Below are 21,975 nucleotides of genomic sequence, written 5' to 3'. Positions count from 1 at the left end.
CCCCCTCCCCGCCTCTGCATGCCATGAAACAGCTGATTGGGAGGTGCAGGGATGGAGGGGGAGGCACTGATTGGCAGGGCTGCCAGTGAGCGGGAGGCACTGAGAGCAGTGGGGGATTGAGGGGCTGCTGACGTATTACTGTGGCTCTTTGGCAATGTACATTGGTAAATTCTGACTCCTTCTCAAGCTCAGGTTAGCCATCCCTGGCATAGCTAGTTTGTTGAAATATATTAACATGAAACCTATTGCTTATGTGTTCCAACAGTAAAGAGTATCCAAGGGTTCCACAATTACACATTCAGGTTTGTACTCAGCAAGACTATTCAGAGACCTGTTTTATGCCACAAAGTGTATGTATAATTATAGATGCAATAGTGACACCATACTTAATTTTATACTGAGATTTGCACTAGAAGTAGGACAAAATCTATTTCACATCATAATGGAATATAGTCTCCAAAATTGGCACAATACAGGACAATCACATTTTCCATGTCATTTTTAAAAGAAAAATATTTACTAACTTCTACAAAGGAAACATTTGAAAGTGCTTCCTTTTTAAAATGTTGCCTTCCCCCCTACACACACATCTGTGTTTCTCTAGCTAAATAACCAGTTCTGACCCACTCCAAGTTTCCTCCTCTCTCTCTTCCTCTCCTCCCATTCCCAGAGAGAGACCACACATAGGACACTGTTTAAACTTTAACTTAAACAGTGGCCTTACTTTTCAAAAGTAGTAATCTTTGAGTCCCCATCCTAGGGCACCTTAAAGGAGGCCTGATTCTCAGAGGGTAGGAGCTCAGAACTTTTTGAATATCTTTAACGTTACTTACCCCAAAATTGGAGGTACCCCAAATCATTAGTCACTTCTGAAAGCTTAGGCCAAAACATTAGTGCCCTTATTTGTCATGACCCTGATATGAGTTTTGAGAAAACTAGATAGGTGTATCAAATTACTTTTGTTTTATGACATCTATAGCTTAGCTCCCCAACTACGTGCAAAAAAGGAACAATATTTCTGAATCAGTGGAAATGTCCGAGCCAGCTCTATCCTTGATTTAACTAGCTGTGCTCTGCACATGCACTTGGTGAACCAAAGAGGCATGCTGGGCAGTGAGGTATTCTGGGATGGGCAGGAGGGGGAAAAGGAGACGGGCTGTTAGGTGACAAACCCAAGGTGGGGAACAGTGTGTAGAGAACTAAACAGATCTGGGCATTAAATACAGAATGCTTCACCTCTAAATCATTGATTCAAAGCAAAGCCTTGTCACGCGTGCTTTCACAGTTTACGTTACATTAGATTTTAGTTTCAGTTCTTAGCATCCACATCATTAACACCAACATCACAATTAGCACATCTTGCTCGTTTCAGTGGAGAAACGAAGAACTGAATGGGCCATACGGGCCCCTAAAACAGGAGTTTCAAGTTAAGGCACATTGCTGGAAGTAGTGCAACTGCCACTATCCATAACATTTTTGTTGTGCAACGGGAGGGCTTACCTTGACTGTCAATCCAACATTAAATTTACACATACACACAGTTTTACCCTGTGCACATCTTTACAGAAAGCAAAGTAATAAGAAAACAAGGCTTATCTATCTATAAGCACTCTCCCCCACAAAGCACACAGTGTCTGTATATTTAAAAAAACGTACACTGGGACAATAAAAAAAAAAAGAGAACAAACCTGGATCATGGCAAACCTGGGTCTCTCAGCCATGGTTAAAGTTTGCCTTATCATAGCAGAGTAAGACAGACAGTTTTGCTGAACTAGTCATTTGTACACCTGTTATAAAAAGCAACTGTTTTAAAAATATAATGCTTTCAGGTCATCAAAACAAAGTAAAACTTAATCTGATTTGCACTTAAACCTTTGATCTTTGTTTCCAAGTTATTCCTTCGAGACCCCCAGATCATTAACATTTATATTGTGCCCTAAAGAACCAGTAAGACTCCATCTGCAGGTCAGCTGCAGTGAGGGAGCGAGGACATCTGAATCCACAGAGAGGTGGTTCCTTCTCATGCCCCTCCAAAAAAAAAAAAAACCTCAGAATGCAAGGCAAGCATGTAGGTCAGCTGTTTACATGCAAACCAGTTCTGTAGAAACAAAACATGTTGCAGAATTTCTCTTACGCTCCAAACTATATTCACAGTGTTCTTATTAGAAATATATCCATGTGCTCTGCAGGTATTTTATTACTATTTCTGAATTACTCTGACTTTGCAGTGCTTTTTTCCTTTACGTATTTAACAGCTGAAATTGATATTTTTTCCCACAACCTAGCTTAGGTTTTTAGTTACAGAACATACTTGTCACTCTGAGTTAGACACCAAAATGCAATCTGTTATTTAATTGCTGGGAAATGTTGTTTGAATATTGTAACTGCACTTTATTAACACCAAGGATGAAAAACTCTCAGAGATGTTACAGACGCTAAACCATTTGAGAACAGCCTGGTTTCAGTTTGGGAACATCAAACTTCCCGGTTACACTGACCACAATCGGGGGGGTGGGGAAGAGGGGAGGGGAGGAGAAGAAATATATAGGGACTCTGGATTATACTTACATTAAACTAGATATTGTCCCCATTCCTCTCTCATGTACATTGCATTTGTTTTGTATATTTTTTGGTTTCTTACTCTCTCATTTCATTACATTGCAATTTTATGTAAGATGTTTAAAAAAAAAAAGAATAAACTCAGCCATGACATTGTAGCATTTCATATATAGGATTGCCCTCACAATACTATCGTTTATGGTCTGTCAGCACTTCTTGTATACATCCTAACTTCCTGGGTTTAAATCTGCACTGAAGAAACTTGGTATGTCTACATCTAAAATTTTGCAGCGCTGGTTGTTACAGCTGTATTAGTACAGCTGTATAGGGCCAGCGCTGCAGAGTGGCCACACTTACAGCAACCAGCGCTGCAAGTGGTGTTAGATGTGGCCATACTGCAGCGCTGTTGGGCAGCTTCAAGGGGGGTTCGGGGAACGCGAGAGCAAACCGGGGAAGGAGACCAGCTTTGCCGCGGTTTGCTCTCGCGTTCCCCGAACCCCCCTGCAAACCGCAGGGAAGGAGACCTGCTTGCACGGAGGTTCGGGGAACGCGAGAGCAAACCGGGGAAGGAGACCAGCTTTGCCGCAGTTTGCTCCCGCGTTCCCCGAACCCCCCTGCAAACCGCAGGGAAGGAGACCTGCTTGTTCGGGGAACGCGAGAGCAAACCGGGGAAGGAGACCAGCTTTGCCGCGGTTTGCTCTCGCGTTCCCCGAACCCCCCTGCAAACCGCAGGGAAGGAGACCTGCTTGTTCGGGGAACGCGAGAGCAAACTGGGGAAGGAGACCAGCTTTGCCGCGGTTTGCTCTCGCGTTCCCCGAACCACCCTGCAAACCGCAGGGAAGGAGACCTGCTTGTTCGGGGAACGCGAGAGCAAACCGGGGAAGGAGACCAGCTTGATTACCAGAGGCTTCCTCAGGTATGCTGGGATACCTGCTTATTCCACGGAGGTCAAGAAAAGCGCTGGTAAGTGTCTACACTTGATTACCAGCGCTGGATCACCAGCGCTGGATCCTCTACACCCGAGACAAAACGGGAGTACGGCCAGCGCTGCAAACAGGGAGTTGCAGCGCTGGTGATGCCCTGCAGATGTGTACACCTCCTAAGTTGCAGCGCTGTAACCCCCTCACCAGCGCTGCAACTTTGTGATGTAGACAAGCCCTTGGTCTGGTTTAAAAATGTGATGAACTCAGAACCTCGTTTAATGCAAAAAAATAAAAAAATAAAAAAAACCTGACAAGTAAAACTGATGCAAACAATTAAGCTGAGTAAACCTATACCTGCTATTTGTACTATACAAGAATCCAAGAGACTGAAAAAACTTAGCCCCAAAGTCCTCTCATAATCCATCACATTTCTATTCAAAATTTTACTTTCTGATAACTAGAAGTACATAAACTCTATAGACAAACGATCACATTGTACGTGTAGAAGGACACAGGAGCTATATAAGCCATCACACTATTTGACGGGGTTATAATGTACATCCATGTCTCTTTGGCCAAAAGCCACAAGGCCCTATGCCTTTAGCCACACAAGAACTGGAGTAGTTCTTTTATAACCCTTCCTTGAGACATTTTTAAGTTAGTGTCTGAACAATTCTTCTGTCTCCATTCTTCGTATAAACTTTTTTGGTACCTGAAATATATCAAAAAATTTTAAAGTAAAACAATACTTCAGGAGGGCAGTTTCACTTGATATCTGTATGTCTTCTCTAGTGACTTTAAAACACTTGATTTCAGCTTCCCAACACAACTGAATTGTGAGCATCCAGTGAATTCACACATTCCTGTCATAATCTCTTGCTTTCATGACAGAGCTTGCTTTCCTTCCTAAGAGTATCCAACTGTGCAGGCAGAGTGAGAAAACTACAAAGCTGAGCAGTTCTGCTACACTAAGCACACATGAGCAGACCGGAAAAAAAAAAGGATAGTAATGCTAAGCACATGTTGGTATTTATCAGCACTGGTAAATGAACAAACAACATTTATAGGAGACTTTAAAGCTCTCCTAGCTAAACAAAAGCAACTGCATCCCATGTACTGAATAGCATGTCTGACCCCTAATAGGTGCGCTTCAGAATTACAAGAACTAAAATAATATAAATTTCTCACTGACAAAATAAAAAGAAGCCAAGTAGTTCCAATACATATCTTATTCAGTAGGAAATCTAGGGAATAAGAGACTCAACAGTATTCATTACTCCATACAAGAGCTTCCAAATATTGGAAATCCTCACTAGTATTCAGGCAATGCATGTAGAAGATGAAAACATCAGTCAGAAATTTGTCTAAACCCTGAAAGGTCCAAACTTCTCAAAGCTCGAATGCTCTCATCAGGTTAGCCCTTTATCTCCTCTAGCTATCCACATTCGACTAGTATACAAATACAGATACCACCACTCCAAATACCCAAATCAAAAGGCACAACTGCATCCAACCATTCCACTCTGAAGTGAACAGTCCACAACATCTTGCTATCTTTGTAAATAAAATATAGTTCATAAGAAGAAAAAGGCTTTTCAATTCAATCCCCCTAGAGAGTTTACTCTTCAGTAACATGCTCATGTTCTTAGCTGAATTTAAAGAACACTTAAGATGATATTTCATATATCAATGTCAATACTTTTATACCATCCTTTAAAGTTCTAATACTCTCAAGCCATCTGCTAATTGCTTGGAGAGGCATTGGAACAGCTTGAAAACAAAGAAGAAGCAATTAATAAATGGGGGCTGCTTAGAGATCGGTCCATGCTTGAAAGGTAAGGCACAATTACCTAAACTATATGATCCAGTCATTGCCTCCCGCCCCCGTTGAATCAAGGGTTGTTATATGCCTTGATAATCAGTGGAAAAGGCTAATTTTGAACATGTGCCTTTTTACAAGCCAAAGGGCAGCCTTTTTTAAAGGTTGAAATGCTACAACCTAAATCTCTTGCCTACCTTAAATATATGTTTATTGCTGTTATATGGCTAAAGGAAAACAACTCACCAAGAATTAAGGCAGGTAACTGCTACTTTCTCTGTGATTTAGGCATACATATGCCTGTCACACCATCTCTCCACAATTCTGTGAGCAAGATGGATTTTAAGAGCCTACCGCTTCCAAGAACTGAGAAACATGCATGGAGTGGCACCTGTAGACCAATACACTGGGTCTAATTTTATGCCATGTAGCAGTCTGAGGGGCCTCAGGTTATCATTACTGAACTACATGGATAACTGTCATAACTCAAGGGAGTATGCTATTGTAGAGTCACTTCAGTACAAGAGCCACCACCCCTCTGACTCCTGCAATGAGGAACAGCCTTCCCCCCACCTCGGTGTTCTCAAGCTTTGGCCCTGGACCCTAGCAGGTCTAAGACCAGCCCTGGCGACCCCATTAAAACGAGATCATAACCCACAGTCTGAGAACAACTTTAGTTCATCGAACTGTCATCACTTTCCATGTTTCAGATGAAGACACAAATCCCCCCAATCACAAACATCATCCCCCCTCCTATTACTGTTCCCAATGCTGAATGCTTCAACTTTATTCTCTACAGCAGGGGCTCTCAACTTTTTCTTTTTGAGTCCCCCCAGTCCCAATCCCATAAAAATTTCACAACCCACTTGTGCCACCACTGTTTTTCTGCATATTAAAGCCAGGACCAGAGTTAGGGGGCAGCAAAAAAGACAACTCCTCAGGGCCCCATGTCACAGAGGGACCCTATGAAGCTAAGATGTTTATGCTGCAGCTTCAGCCCCAGTTGGTGGGATTTGGGGACCCAGGCTTCGGCTTTCTGACCTTGGCCTCAGCAAGTCTAAGGCTGGACCTGTTTGGTGGAACCCCGAAGCCTACTCACGGCCTCCCAGGGACCCCCAGAGCCCTGGTTGAGAACCACTGCTCTACAGAGTCCTTTCAGACTCGATCAATGAAAACCAGACCATGCACTGCACAGTATAATCCACATCTAGGGCAGTGCTTCAGGGAGAGCCAATGTGGTCCACCACTCACCTCCCTGGCACTACCAGGTATTGGACATCAGGAGGGGTATCTCCTCAGGAGGACACAGAGGGGCATCAAGCAGGAACACAGCAAGAGATTATTGGAGGCATAGAACAAGGGAAGGGATGAAGGAGTTTTAAAGGGGGCACAAAGCAGGGATGGGAGTTTTAAGGGGGCACAGAACTAAAGCACCAGTAGGCAAGGGTTACCAGGGAGCAAGGCACAGCACAGGTCCAGGGGTTACAGAGATGGGTCTGGGTTGCAACAAGGCACAGAAGTTACAGGAGAAAGAAGGCATGGGTTACCGGGGAGAGGACATGGCAGAACAGGGGTTACGGGGGGAGTATGGCACAATGCCAGGGGCTACCAGAGAGCGCAGTGGAACTAGGATTACTAGGGGTTACCGGGAGAGGGTTACCAGAGGGCGCGGCGGGCACGGGGATACCGGAGGGTTACCGGGAGGGGTGGGCACAGGGGCTACCAGAAGGCACTGTGGAACTGGGGTTACTAAGGGTTACCGGGAGATGGTTACCGGAGGACGCGGTGGGACGAGGGTTAAAAGACTGGGGTTACCGGAGAGCGCAGTGGGATGGGGGTTATTAAGGGTTACCAGGAGGTGGTTACCGGAGGATGTGGGTTACCAGAAGGGGTGGGCACAGGGCTACCGGAGGACGCGGTGGGACGGGAGTTACCGGGAGGGACGGGCGCAGGCGTTACCAGACTGGGGTTACCGGAGGGCGCAGTGGGACAGGGGTTATTAAGGGTTACCGGGAGATGGTTACCGGAGGGCGCAGTGGGACTGGTGTTACTAGGGGTTACCGGGCGGGACAGGGGTTATTAAGGGTTACCGGGAGATGGTTACCGAAGGGCGCAGTGGGACTGGTGTTACTAGGGGTTACCGGGCGGGACAGAGGTTATTAAGGGTTACCGGGAGATGGTTACCGGAGGGCGCAGTGGGACTGGTGTTACTAGGGGTCACCGGGCGGGACAGGGGTTATTAAGGGTTACCGGGAGATGGTTACTGGAGGACGCGGTGGGACGGGGGTTACCGGGAGGGACGGGCGCAGGCGTTACCAGACTGGGGTTACCGGAGGGCGCAGTAGGACAGGGGTTACTAGGGGTCACCGGAGGGCGCGGTGGGACGGGGGTTACTAGGGGTCACCGGGAGGTGGTTACCGGAGGACGCGGTGGGACGGGGGTTACCGGGAGGGACGGGCGCAGGCGTTACCAGACTGGGGTTACCGGAGGGCGCAGTAGGACAGGGGTTACTAGGGGTCACCGGAGGACGCGGTGGGACGGGGGTTACCGGAAGCTACCGGGGGGGGGGCGGGCCGAAGGGAGCCGAAGGACTCAGCACCTCTCCCCCCGGAGCGGGAGGCAGGTCAGGACGGCGCCACCACCAGCCCGTGAGGGACTCTCCAGGCCGGGGAGCCCCGATCCCCCCGCCGCGAGGGGCACGGCAGGCCTCGGCCCCCGCAGGGGCAGGATCCCGTGGCTCGGCAGGGCGAGTCCCGAGCGGCCGGGCCAGAGGCGCTCACCTGGGTCAGGGAGAGATGGGAGGCCATGCTGCTTCCATCATGCACCGGCCGGGCAGCAGGAAGAAGCCGGAGCCGACGCGGGCCCGGACACTCACTCGCCAACTTCAGCAACTTCCCGATCCAGAGCCAGGCCCCGCCCGCAGCAAAACCCGGCGCCGGATCCCGCCCCCTGACTCGGAGCCTCCATCCAGCTCTCAGCACGGCGCGGCTGCGGCAAAACCCGGCACCGGACCTTGCTCCTACCCCCGACCTGGAGCCTCCAGCCCTCAGCACTTGGGCAGCTGCCTCTAAACCCGGAGCTGGAGTCTTTGACTTGGATCATAGAATCATAGACTATCAGGGTTGGAAGGGACCTCAGGGGGCAAGAGCGGCTCTATGGTTTTTGCCGCCCCAAGCACGGAGGTCAGGGAGCCTTCGGCAGCGTTTCTGCGGGAGATCCACCCGGACCACACGGATTCGGTGGCAGTTCTGCGAGTGATCTGCTGGTCCCGCACCTGCAGCGTACCCACCGCCAAATTACCGCCGAAACTGCGGCACCAGTGGACCTCCCTCAGAAGCGCTGCCAAAGGCGGCCTGACTGCCGCCCTCACAGTGACCAGCAGGCTGCCCCCCGTGGCTTGCCACCCCAAGAACGTGCTTGTTGCACTGCTGCCTGGAGCTGCCCTTGTCAGGAGGTCATCTAGTCCAACCGCCTGCTCAAAGCAGGACCAATCCCCAACTAAAGCATCAGCCAGCCTTCCTTCCTTTGTATGTGTAAAATTCGCTGCAGTGACATCTCGGTTGGTCCCATACTCCTAACCCTCCTTCTGTCTTGGTTATATCTGCCCCTGTTCCCCATGTCCTGGAGAGCTTCCAGTATGCTGTTGGCTTATGTAAGGGTTTCAAAGACTTTAAGACCATAACGGACCATTATGATGGTCTAGTAAGTTGGAGTTCCTACATAAGGCAGGCTGTAAATTTAACAGAACCAGGAGAAAATCACTGGAGGCTCCAATGCAAAGTGCTGGTGTGAAGAATCCCGCCCACACTCTCATCATCAACAAACATAGTCTTTGAGTTCAGCCTCCTACCTCTTTCTTTCTCCCTCTGTGCCTCACCTGCGGGAAATGAGATACCTCTGTGCATGCCCTCCCTCAAATTCTGGGGGCATACAAGGGCTGCTCTGTCCTTCAGCTGTTGATAACAACAATCCCCAGCAGCAGGGATTGCTAAAGCACAAGATACTTTTGCTACCATTGCTCACTGTCCCAACAACGGTTATTTAAACAGTTTTCCTGCACTTTTGCACCACTGGAGTGTTGGAACATTGTTGCAGAGTTCATTCAGTGGGGAGAGGGAATAGAAATAGTTCTTATTTTTAGATTTTAACCGAAGGTGGATCAGACTCCAATTAAAATTTTTCATGCACTCAATGAAGTGTGAGAGAATTACCAAAACCTGTGCTTATCCAGAGGGTTTTCACAGTCCATTTTTTCCTTCCTCTGCTCTTTCTTCTACGCTTTCTCCCTTTTTCTTTCTTCATGTCACTGCCATGCTCATCCCAGCTGTCATACTCCAAATCCCCATCCTATCATTTCTTTACTACTAATCCCAACAGTTTTATTGCAACTGCCTGGTTCCAACTGCCAATCCCAAATAGCATTCCCTACTATCATTCCACAGCTGCCAAGTTCCAAATGTCATACCTAATTTCCATGGAACTTTCAGGTTTCCTCATTCCACTCATTTTATGTTAAAGGGCATCTGCTTGTTGCATCAGAGGAACATACTTTAACTCCATGTAAATATCTTGTTAGGTTTGCACCATCCACTCCTGCACCATCCTGGAAAACTTAGTAATGGATTTCCTGTTTACCTAACCCATAACTATCAACACTCTCTTGGCACTTCACATCACTATTGTGTTCCACTGCCTACCCTACAGCAACAGTATTTTACTGTACAGATTTGATGCAACTCAGAGTCACTCAGCATTCTTTTTTGTACAATACCACGTGGGTTTTTTTTTCAGTCTCATGTTCACATGGGCAGAAAGGATCATTTTAGACTAATTTTCCTGCACTAGGATGGGATCAGGGAGCCTGAAATGCACATTTAGATGAATGGAAGTGTGGCAATTAGATTTTATTTTCAATACCTTGTGACTAGTATAAAGAAGTCTGCTTCACTGATTTGTCTCAGCCACAGCAATAGCAAGAAGAAACTATTGAGAGAGGGAAGAATTTAGAACACAGACAATGTAATTATAAGTAATTATTCACACAGTTTTGAACACCATCAACCAACGACATATGCTTCCTTGTATTTAATCTTTCCATACTCCATTTCTCTTGAACAAAGTCCCTAAAAGCATAAGTTATCTCTTCAGTTACCTTGTTTATCCTCTCTTGAGAACAAAGTGGAATGACATCCAAAAATTAGTCTGAAAAGTGAACCCTGAGAATGTATACCAGCAATCATCTCAGCTGGAGCTAGCAGTATAGAGCCTGTTTAGTGGTTGGCTGGGAGCAGCACAAGAAAGCCTTAGGAGGCCTGCTTTTCCATTGATTTACATATTGGTCTTAATCCTTAGTCTTGTCACAGGAAACACTCACTCTGGCCTCCTCTTGGCTGCTCTGGTGATTAGCTCTTTGCCAGTCTGCCACCCTTTTCTGTCAGTGGTTCACGTGCCCTGCTGCCAGATGAAAAGCCCCTCTCTGTGTGATTCAAGGTGCTCTCTTTTCATGGCTTGGCCTTCCAGGCAATTCACTATAGTCCTCCCCTTCCAGCAGGGGTGGCTCTATATTTTTTGCCGCCTCAAGCATAGCAGTCAGGGAGCCTTTGGCGGCGTTTCTGTGGGCAGTTCTGTGGATGATCTGCCGGTCCTATGCCTTCATTGGACCTGCTACCGAATTGCCACCGAAGCCGCGAGACAAGTGGACCTCCTGCAGAAACACCACGGAAGGCTGCCTGACTGCCACCCTCACAGCGACCAGCAGCCCTCATCGGCTTGCCGCCCCAGGCAGGCGCTTGCTGCATGGTGCCTGGAGCCGCCCCTGCCTTCCAGGGTACCAAAGTCCCACTGAACAACTGTCCTAGGCAGTCTTCTGCTCCACTGCCTTGTCTGTGCCACTTCCCCAATGGCTAGTAGGGAAACCTGGGTTTGACCATGACTTTTTCAGCCCGGGGGTCCTACTAGCCACTGGGAAAGTCACACAAACTAGGCACTATAGCAGAAGATTGGCTAGAACAGTCATCCAGTGGGTCAACATCAGTTGACTAATAATCCCTACTCTGTTTTGAAAAAGCTGCCTGGTGTCACTGCGAATACTTCCTGAGGTGCTTTGATCCTTGAAGAGGGCAAAAATTCTCTGAACAGGAGTCTCTCTCAGTTGGACTCACTGGGCAGAGTTCATGGGTACCTCCAAAGGACTATTTAAAAACAGGGGTGTAGAGGCAGGCCAGGGCATAGCCGAGATGGGGATGGAGCACATGGTGTTCTGCCCAGTTGTCAGCTGGAACAGCTGTCCCTATAGGATCACTTGCTACCACTGTAACTTAAAGCAATCCTTAGGCTGCTCTAAGTTACACAAGGGACAAAATGGGTCCCCAAGGTCAGGGAGGATGGCTTTAAGAGCCACCTTTCCTTCCTTTGGCACAACTGAGGATTTAGCCCATTGTGCAGTCAGTCATTTATACCTTGGCAATGTGAGAGTAAAATGCTACCATTCTGGTTTGGTAGCATTTTACATCCACTTTAGACTCCCCACCACTCAGGTATATGACTACACAATGTATAAGGCAATGGAGAATGAGGGCCAAGTAGTACTGTACCCTCTCAGAAAGCTTTGAAGTATGCTATAGAGATAAAAATAGGAATAAATTGCTGATCTAAAAACTACAGACTCTGGAGGTATTATATGTGGAATTTGATACATGGTAGATAATTCAGCAAGAAAGTCAGAATGTCCATGAACTACATGAAGACTTTATTCTATTATTAGGTTGATTCTACAACTTTCCCCATTCAATTTTAATTCTCTTTGTACAATAGATAGCTAGGTTTCCTTTGTTCTATATTAACAACTGCAGTAGGACAGTATAAGTTTACCTATTAGTGGACACTGCTGTGTCATCACGTGAAAGACATGGAGACAAGAGTTGGTGTGCTATTGTTTGAGAGTATGAAAGAATTACTCTGTGGGATTTGTTCATGAACACTGCAGTATACACAGGTCTAATCTGCAAAGTTTGGATCCAGATCTGAACATTCCTCTTTTTGGGGAGGGAGAGGCTCTAGTTCTGGTGTTTTGGTTCATGAGTTGTTAGTTTAGGATATACAAATCACCAGCGCATGCACATGCTAACTTTTCACAGGACACACAAAACAAGTGCCTTGAGAATAAAAATTGGTAAGTCAAAGTAACCCAAGGCCCGCCTACAATGCCTTTTTTGCACCAATGTAGCTATGCGAACACGGACTGGTACAGACCCCTAGGGTCAGGTGTAAGAAGCGACTTGCATCAGCACAACTAACACCAACTTGATACCCTGTGCAGCACCAAAGCAACATAGCGGGGAAATGAGAATCAGGTCCATATGTCCCCATGTATTTTAGCAGTATATTCACGAGTCCCCAAGAATAGCTTTAATAGTGTTAATGACAGTGTATGATGTCATCTGGTCTCCCAGGAAGTATTAACTTTAATGACTGTCCTTTGTTTTATAATAGCTTTGTTTATGCCATGGAACCAGCCTCAGGAACCTCATTATTTTTCCAAGGCAACACCTAGACGTTTGGTATGACTGGTCTTGCTCATTGTGGGCAAAAGGACTATTAAAACTATCTAGCATTCAACAGGCTGACTGGAAAGATGATTCACTCCTGCATGCCTGTGTGTGGTATGCTTTACCCAGCTGTATGGATGAACGGAGTCCTTTTAGTGCTCAGCTCCAGAGCAAAAACAGATTAACAATTCTAATACTACAAATACAAAATTTAAAACCTTAAGTATAGATGAATGAAACAGTTTCAGTGGGTGTCTCATATAAACAAAGCTGTGATATATCATTATTCTGTAATCATTACTTTTCAGCAGCCTTTTTTAAATACCTTCCCCACCCCACCCCAAAATATTAGCTTGGGCCCAATTCTTCTCTCATTGGGACAGATGCTGTACCCTTTTATCACATTGAGTAATATCTTATTTTCAGAGTAGACTACATCAGTGGAACTGCTCACTGTAAGGGTGGCAGAATCTATCCCCATTTAAATCAGTGGCAGTTAGTATTCTTGTCTCATATCTGCAGCTGCATTTCCCCACCCCGTCCCCCCAAACATGATGTTTTATTTGGTGCCACATGCACACAACCTGCTCAGAAGCCAGAGAGCCATTTCTGGTCACCCGTCAGAAGTCCTGTGTGACTTCTGGCCATGGCAGAGATTTAATTTTCTGTTCTTCCTCTGCTTAGCAAGTTGTATTTTGGCTCCATCTCTGGGTTTTCCAGTCCACATACAATGGTAGCCAGAGGCCACGGAGACTCACAAAAAGATGGGAGGACCGCAACAACTGGAGGGAAGAAGCAAGAAGTAGCTGGAGGGATGTTATGGGTACATAGAGAGAGATGTAAGAGAATTTGCTTATAAGTGAGAAGGGCACTGTATTTTTTTGAATAGGGCCTCACAAAGCCAAGGGTCAACTCTGTTCTCACTGGGCAAGGACATGTTACCATACTTGAGTTATTGAAGGATTACTTCTGGGGAATGGGAAGGAGAATAGTAAAACAATATTAGTTAATATTTTCCACCAAAAGCATCTTTTATCTAAGAGTCACGTGACAGGGTGCACCAACCCCACGCTGGGCCGCCAAGCGTGGACCAATCGTTGTGGGCCCAGGCGACCACACCTCCCCTTCCCTTGCTGTACATGCTCCAGGTGGAGAAGCCACATAAAAGTAGGTAGCCCAGGTCAGTTGAGGCAGGTGATGGAGGAGGAAGTATGTACCTTGCTGACTCCTGTATCACTTCTGGCAGTAGAGCCTGAAGACCTGAACTACTCTCTAGGTGACTCACCAATGGCAGGGACTGCCTGTTCTATGTCCCAACCGAGAGGGAAGTAAGGACTATAGGTGGTTGGTTGGTTTTTCCCTACCGAGGAGTCATAGACTGACTGATATTTTGCCCTGCCCAGAGGACTAACTCCTCAGTGCAACTGCCTGCCCCAGCCTGGACTCTGCTGGGCTGTAGACTGTTTGTTTGCTTTGCCCACCCAGGGGCTGCAGGGCCATAGACTGTTTGTTTGTTTTGCCCTGCCCAGGGGCTGCAGGGCCATAGACTGTTTGTTTGTTTTGCCCTGCCCAGGGGTTGTAGTCTGCTTACTGCTTTGCCCCTCTCCGTGGGCTAATTCTCCAGTGTAACTGCCTGCCCCAGCCCAGAGGCTGCAGGGCCACAAAACTGTTTGTTCATTTAGCCCAGCCAAGGGGCTCCAGGGCTTCAGATGATTTGTCTGTTTTACCCATCCAGAGACTATGGACTATTTACAGAGTGACTGGGTGCACTAACTGGGCCAATTGGGGCACCCTGGCTTGATGCACGGAACCCGTCACAGGTCACAAAGCACTTTCCGAGGCTGTGTAAGTAATAATGTCCCATTTTTCAGAGGGGGAAACAGACAATCACAGATGCTGATGAGAAATCATTGCACCTAAGGAACTAGTAGCTGAAAGCCGGTACAGTCGTGTGGGTGGAAATTGTGAAGCTGGGTGTAAAAAAGCTGAAAATTGGGGCTCTTGTTTCCATGCACTGGTTTGTAGTGAGCAATGTTGCTGTTTGTACAAGTCTCCCAAAGTCTGTGCACAGAGCTGCCCTTGGGATGGTGGCACAATCATCTGTTACCCCTCATAGCTGCTACCCCCACCTTCTCTGATCATCTGTCACATTCCAGCCACCATAGGACCTTTGGATCCAACATTTCATCTGGTTGTTCACAGGGCCCTATGACAATTGACCCTGGGGATATTCTGAACAAAAAGAGCTCTCAGCCATGTCTGTAGCTGTTCCTGTCACTTCACACTGACTCAACATCTATTCTAGCCCTCAGAGTGGTACTCCTGGAAGATTTGCATGGGTGGTAAAGGAGGGGTCTGAGCACTGCAGAAAGGGCCTGAGTGTGTTTGGGGTTATTGTGTGTGCTGATTGTGTTGTTGTGTAGGAAGTTTTGAAGAGCCATGGCAGTTGGGCCAAGTAATCCACCATCTGTGCAGTCTCCCTCATATAAGCAATGAAATTGTTGCATGCAAATTAGCTGTAGAGTAAGGGTGGTGATTGATTGGGTTGCTGCTGACATTACAATCCTGTAGGACTCTTGGCATGGCATAGAATATGCCTTACTATAGCTGAAAGCCTGTGCTGTCACTTAGGCATAATTTGCAAAGTCAAAATGGCTGAGAACTTAAAACATTAATGGTAACAGACTGCGAATCCCAGTGATGATTGAACCTGGTGATATTCCAAATGAAAAGGCCTGTTGAAGCTATATCTTTTAGACAGATATCTAGTTATGAGAGCATATACACAGCCGATTATGAAAGGAGACATATGATTGACCATTTTGCTAATTCCCCTCTCCTTCAGAGGAGTTAAATTGGTAAGACTATGAAACAATGTGAAAGAATAAGAGTTTTTCTTCTGTTTATAGATTACTGGCAATGCTCGGTATTGACCTGATTATGTAAGGTACTAAAGCCTAATCCTCAAAAGGTAGTTAGGTGCCTAACTCCCATTGATTTCAATGCACATTAAGTGCCAAATTCCTTCTAGGATCTGGGCCTCAGTGTCTCCATGTCCTCAACTTCCATTGACCTGGGCACCTGAAAACTCTAAAGATTTTAATTTTTTGAAATGTTTAATTTCTTGTTTTATATTCAAGTAATCCAGTAGTCCTAATAATTCATTGCTAATAACTTAGCAACAGTCTTTGTTAGATACACAGTTAACATATATACAGACTATCTTAACTCCGGTCACTCTTTCAGTCTAACCTAAAACCAGCTGTCTCCTCCCACTGTCAGCTCCCACATCTGAAGAGTCTACGTATTGTCTTTGCATGCCAGTAATACCACACTTTCCTTTGGGGGCTCCATCAATACAACCTGAGACAACAACATGCTGAGGCATTTGTGACCCAAGAACTTGTTAATGCTGACTGGTAAAGAGAGGGGGAGAAGACAGGAATATCTTGATTCTGGTACGTACAATCTGGTTCATCAGTCAATGTCATTTGAGGTCTTAAATAAAAGCTGGAGTCACACTGGTTATTAGTATATGAGGAGATATGTTTATATACTGATAATGTGGTTTTAATGTCTATATCCAGACAAGGATGAAAAACAGGTTTTCCTCCAAATCGGAGATAAGAAATGTCTCTCTCTGTCAGAATGTAAATTAAGCACTGGTAAGCCAACATACTGGATGCCCTTTACATATGAAGTCAGAAGATAACAAAGAGATGTGAAGTCAACAGGGAAGGAGCACACAGGAAAAACAAATCACAGGTGGTTATTCTGGCTGTGTGCAAAGACAATAAACTTTGGGAGTATATCTATGAATGAAAGAAGACATCCCATCTTCCTGCACCGACAAAGTAAATGGACAGTGCATTTACATTCGTGAAAATGGGATCTCAGCCAACCTTGGTTGAAAAGCTGCAGAAGACTTTGGGGATGAGATAAACTTCTTTAGAGAGGAGGTTAACCTGATAGTTAAGTTTAGTTTCTAGAAAGTGTGTTATGATTTTGTTTTATATATAACCATTTGTTTCCAATATTCTTACTCACTGTCACTTGAATCCTTGATAAACTGATTCTAGTTTTCATAACTATATCTTAGTGCTATGATATTAAGCAAGGTGCTGATCTTAAGTTGAATCATACAAGCTGGTGTGTACATTATTCCTTGGGGGACAACAGACCTGGTACTTCTGTGAGTGCTCACTGACCCCGAGGCTGAACACCCCAGGGGTAATACTTCAAAAGGATTCAGGGAGTGGGGTGCAACTATGGTTAATCTGCAAGGCAAATGAAGGGCTGGCATTGCCCAAAAGAGAGTGCTTGGGTAACTTATATGGAGGGGGTGTCAGGGACCTGACACCAGTTAAGCACAAGCAAGATTTCCTCACAGTAGAGGCAAGGGTCTAACTAGGAGACTCACAGTCCTAGGTACCCTGAGAACTGTCACAGCATTGCTCATTTATTAAATAACATTGCTAAGTACACAGGCTGATGCAACCATTTAGGCGACCTAAGTGTTCGCCTAGGGCACTAGGGTTTGGGGGGCGCCATTTTCTTTGGCAGTGACCGGTTCTTTGGCTGCCCCAGTTGCCGCTGGCATTTAGGCAGAGGGAGCTGGGGCAGGGAGTGCGGGGAGGGCCACCTGCAGCAAGTAAGGGGGGGGCAGCACGCAGGGGAACTTCCTGCCCCAGCTCACCCCTGCCCCGCCTCCTCCCCAAGCACACTGTTGCTACTTCACTTCTCCTGCCTCCCAGGCTTGCGGCGCCTAAGCTGATTGGTGCTCATGCTCGTGCACGGAGCAGGGTGAGCTGGGGCAGGGGGGTGCCTCAGGGCGGAGGGTGGGGAGCTACTGCTGTGGGGGGCACCTCAGGGTGGGGGGCACCTCAGGGAGCTGCCATGGGGGCGGGAGGGCGCAAGGTGGAAGTTTTGCCTAGGCGCAAAACATCCTTGCACCGGCCCTGTAAGTACACACTGTTCATGGAGAGTAACCACTTTTAAAAATTAGATCCTGTGGACAAGATCCTGACCTATGACGCAGCCTCTTTGCATCACACTACAGCAGTATCTAGCCCTAAAGATGGTTTAACTCACTCAGGGAGGATTACTGCAGCATAAAGTTGACTCTCAAATGTCATACAGTTGATGTAAGGGCTCTTATGCTACTCTCTTCACTACTGCTGGCTAAGTGAGAAAAAGAGAAAGTGACCAGAGGGAAAGGGGATGTGTCCAGAATGCTCCTGCTCTATATCAGTCCTTGTGGCCATTTTCTGCCTGTCAAAGTTAGTGCAGCCCTGAAGTTGCTTTAATATGGTTTATGGAGACCAGACTTGCACAAAGCAACAGCAGGATTAGGGAAGTGCAAAGGTGAGTTTTAAGCTACCTTTGCACATACACCTCTGACCAGTGCTTTCTGCAGTTCAGTTGCAACCCAGATTATGGCTGAGCATTTCAGACGTTTATTTTCTTCACTAGGCAGTCCAAATATCAAAGGCAATAAGAGTACATTATGGATTGCTCATAATAATTCACTTTTGAAAATGAACAAGAGCCTGAAAAATAAAAAAAAGTGGTTGGCCAAAGTGTGTTGTTGGGCAGAAACTGGGAATGCGACATTTAAAAATAGACGGAGTAAATCTCTTCAAAACAAATGCGTTTTATGGAAGTCCTGACAACCTGAAATGCAACAGCAATAAAACACAGTCTATAACATCCCAAAACACTTCAAAGTAAGATTTAACCTTTCATTGAAGATTGTGGACATACTTTCTCCATATATTTTGCATTAATTTGTTGCATCTCATACCCCACAACTACTGTACAAAAATATATAAAATACAAATTAACTCCTCATAAGCTAGCCTGGGGGAATATAGCAGTGCAGTCTTTCACACTGAAAATTTTTTTTATCGTAAGATTACTTTTTTAAACCAGAGAAGTCTCTAAAAACATTTATTCAATAGGAGCTTCAACAAACATAACTGTCAAAGGCTTAGCCACCACTTGCACTATCCAGCATGTACATAAATAGAAATATGGAAAGTAATGATACTGATGCTGAAACAACAACAGCCTTCATTATGTTAAACATGTCAGCATTGTAATGTGTGATTATTCAACCAAAATTAGGGCCAAGAACTAACATGCTTACAAAATACTGTGCTGAAAGGCTTTTATGAACAGTTTCTTCTAATTCCCCTTTTCCTAAGCATATTGTGTATATTAAAAGTGCCTGGTGGCTTTATAAATCAAGGAAATGCATAGCTGACCTGTTTAAAACAAGAAGAAATCAATTCAATTTTTTTTTTTTAGTAACTAGGGAGTAGTATGGATTGAATTTTCAGAGCAGATCTAAATTAAAGCTATTTTTCCATGTACGTCGGAAAGTATGATCATTCGTTTCAAAATTGGAACGTACCACCGGTATTTAGTTAAAAGAGTGCATTACTGAGAGGATGAATGGTTTGCTTCCCATACTGAAGACAGCTTGGTGACTATAACCAGGGTGTCACTATTTTTGTTCCATTAGAGTTCATTCTGATGATGAAATCTGTTTCTTTTTCAGTCTCTTCTTTTTCTTTTTCTTCCTCTTTATATATTTCCGTACACTGGTCTTCCTGTACTTTAGTTTTCTTTTCTGCTTCCTAGTTATCAAATAAGAATTTCAAAACAACTTTGAAATGGTGAAGTTAAAATAGTGGCATAAATAAATTACTGATGATATTCAAATAGGAAAGAACTCAGATAGACTTTCATATCACTGGGTGATTTTAACATGAATAAAGATGACAGAACCTGGCCCTAGAAAAGGCAGAGGCCATGCCCCCAAGGAGTTCACAATACGAATGAGACAAATGAGATTCAATATTTATTAAGCATTAACTGTGAGATTTAGAAAAACCTGTACTGTCTCTTCTACAGTCTCAGGATCAGAGTTTTATGAACCTGATATTTTTTCCATTCAATATTGAATCTATTATTATTATCCTTAATCACAGTAAGGATATGCAACAATGATTTACTTTATAATCCAGGTTTGAGATCATCAGTGGTTCCCATTCGCCATCCATCTCTTCATCCCTGTCATCTGGCTTCTTAACATCTGGGCCAGGAAAGTGTTCTAGCTGGTCCCAGTCCTGAAATTATATTTATGTGTCAGAAAGGCTAAGAGCTCTAAAAATACATTTGTTGTGAATGAATGAATGCTTTGCTGGGAAATGCTACTGCTCACATGGGAACAGATTTACACAATACCCCATTTTCTCTTAAATGCATGCCTTTGTTCACAATAAAGATTTGTTTGTTCACTGGTTAACCAGTAACCTCATTACCTTTCATATTTTTATCTGGACAGGTGCCACTTTCCCCCACCAGATCCTGAGTTTTGATTAACTGAAATCTGAGTTAGATTAACCCCTACAGGTAACATACCAGTGCTATTTGATTCTCTGAAACCACGGAAGCAGCTGAGATGGAGGGAATACAACTTAGTGACAGGCATGTGGTGGTACCACTTGCACCATACGTAGGAGTTAAACCATTAGAAACTAGTAGTGCTAAATGCCAGCTAGGCCTTTGTAAGAGTGCTGCTAGCATGGGCTGCCCAACAGAGGGTCTCAGTCAGTACATTTTCAGGTCAGCCTGGCACCCTGGCAAAGCATTAACTTCAGGAAGTTTGGGCTGCTGTATCTCTGCTCCTAATAGACTTTCCGCCACTGGGGGCCTGGAATTTGGGTTTTACTGGCTTGTGTCAATAGAACTCAATGGCTAAATCAGGCCCCATGAATCCCTGCAACAGTTACATGCTTTTCCTGGTCTGTCCTGCAGATTTCTACACAGTAGCAGGTCATTTTGAGTTTTGTTACATTATTCTAGATTTAACATTTGACCTTCATAATTACCTGGAATAACTACACACAAACACAGACACAGTCAAGACTTATGAACCTCAAACTGAAACTACCCAGGGTTGACCGGGGCGGGGGGGCGGGAAGTGGGGTAATTTGCCCCAGACCCTGGGCCCTGCAGGGGCTCCCATGAGAATATAGTATTCTATAGTATTGTAACTTTTTTTTTTATGGAAGGGGCCCCCAAAATTGCTTTGCCCCAGGGCCCCTGAATCCTATGGGCAGCCCTGAAACTACCACAACAATATTTAACTTTTAATTTCTTCCTGGAAAACATATACTCACTCCAAAATGAAAGCAGTGACATTATTAAAATAGCAGTTTCTCTAAAGAGAAACTCAAGCAACACTGGGTTTGATCATGACTATTTGTGTGCTATTTGTTTACTATCCTTCTTAAATCTTGTAAGCAAGCTAGAATTAGTGAATTAATGAATTGTTATTACGTATTTATAAGCAGGCGGTGGACTAAATTATTTAATACATCTTCTCCATCATTAATGTCTAGGATTCCATCCTGCCTACATTAATTAAGAGAAAAGTGTAAGCAAAATACGCTAGAGTGCCCATAAATCAAATTCAGCAGTCAGACATACAGCTGCAACTCCCATTGACATCAGTGAAAATAGCAAGAATGTATTAAAAGATGTAATTTGGCCTGGTAGGTTTAATATAGGTCAGCCAGTCTAGACCAGGTTATTAAAAAATGTATATAGAAAAATCAAGAGACCTCAAGGTAATAATGATCAAAGTCATGCTATCCAGAGTAAAATACGACTATTAATTATTCCCTTACTGCTGGTTTCTTCTCTTCAAGATCCTCAATCATTTCCCTTTCATCCCAGTCTTCAGGGTTCTTTACATCAGGATCCTTTATCTTTTTGGAAGGTCAGAATTCCCAATCTTCTTCTAGATGACTAGATTCCATTTTTTTTGGTTGGTTGTCAATCTTTACTTCATAAGTACCATCTGAATGAATGATCAAAGTACAGTTGGGTGTACACATCATCCAAAACAAAAAAAGGAAAGTACATTAAAGTTATAATATGGCTGTAGATGTCAGTTTTCCAATGCAATGTTCCAAATACCTGGTTGGCCCTCTTCATCATCATACCAAAATGTAAATCTTAAGGGAATGCAAAACATAGCTTGACCCATTTATATACAGAATGTCAACATAAACAGCTAAAACTTATTCTTTCGTGTCTTAATGTTAAATTGCTT

General features: G+C 44.9%; 2 protein-coding genes across 8 annotated transcripts in view; both read right to left on the bottom strand.

Moving 5' to 3' along the window:
* EPS15 (epidermal growth factor receptor pathway substrate 15) overlaps window positions 1-8,228 on the bottom strand; it is a 103,892-nt gene extending 95,664 nt beyond the window's left edge. For 5 of the 7 annotated variants that reach the window (XM_030571766.1, XM_030571771.1, XM_030571770.1 and 2 more), the window contains exons 1-2: window positions 8,082-8,228; window positions 1,689-1,787 (exon numbers count right to left, since the gene is read on the bottom strand). In XM_030571766.1, the coding sequence (XP_030427626.1) occupies window positions 1,689-1,742 (54 nt within the window). In that variant the 5' untranslated portion in view covers window positions 1,743-1,787; window positions 8,082-8,228. Of the gene's footprint in view, window positions 1-1,688; window positions 1,788-8,081 lie in introns of those variants that run through there. The other 2 variants (XM_030571767.1, XM_030571769.1) reach the window with 2 other exon arrangements.
* An 11,048-nt stretch (window positions 8,229-19,276) lies between these two features.
* On the bottom strand, window positions 19,277-21,695 carry LOC115656906 (calreticulin-like). Its single transcript, XM_030574172.1, has 3 exons — window positions 21,548-21,695; window positions 19,868-19,981; window positions 19,277-19,489 (listed from the first exon to the last, which is right to left on the bottom strand). The coding sequence occupies exons 1-3, from the start codon at window positions 21,578-21,580 to the stop codon at window positions 19,340-19,342; spliced, it is 297 nt and encodes a 98-aa protein (XP_030430032.1). The 5' UTR covers window positions 21,581-21,695; the 3' UTR covers window positions 19,277-19,339.
* Window positions 21,696-21,975: the final 280 nt, after the last annotated feature.

Source organism: Gopherus evgoodei, chromosome 8 (assembly GCF_007399415.2).
Source record: "Gopherus evgoodei ecotype Sinaloan lineage chromosome 8, rGopEvg1_v1.p, whole genome shotgun sequence".
NCBI lineage: Eukaryota > Metazoa > Chordata > Testudines > Testudinidae > Gopherus > Gopherus evgoodei.
The sequence above is the reverse complement of the archived record's forward strand: the minus strand, read 5'-3'. Positions and strand labels throughout refer to the sequence as shown.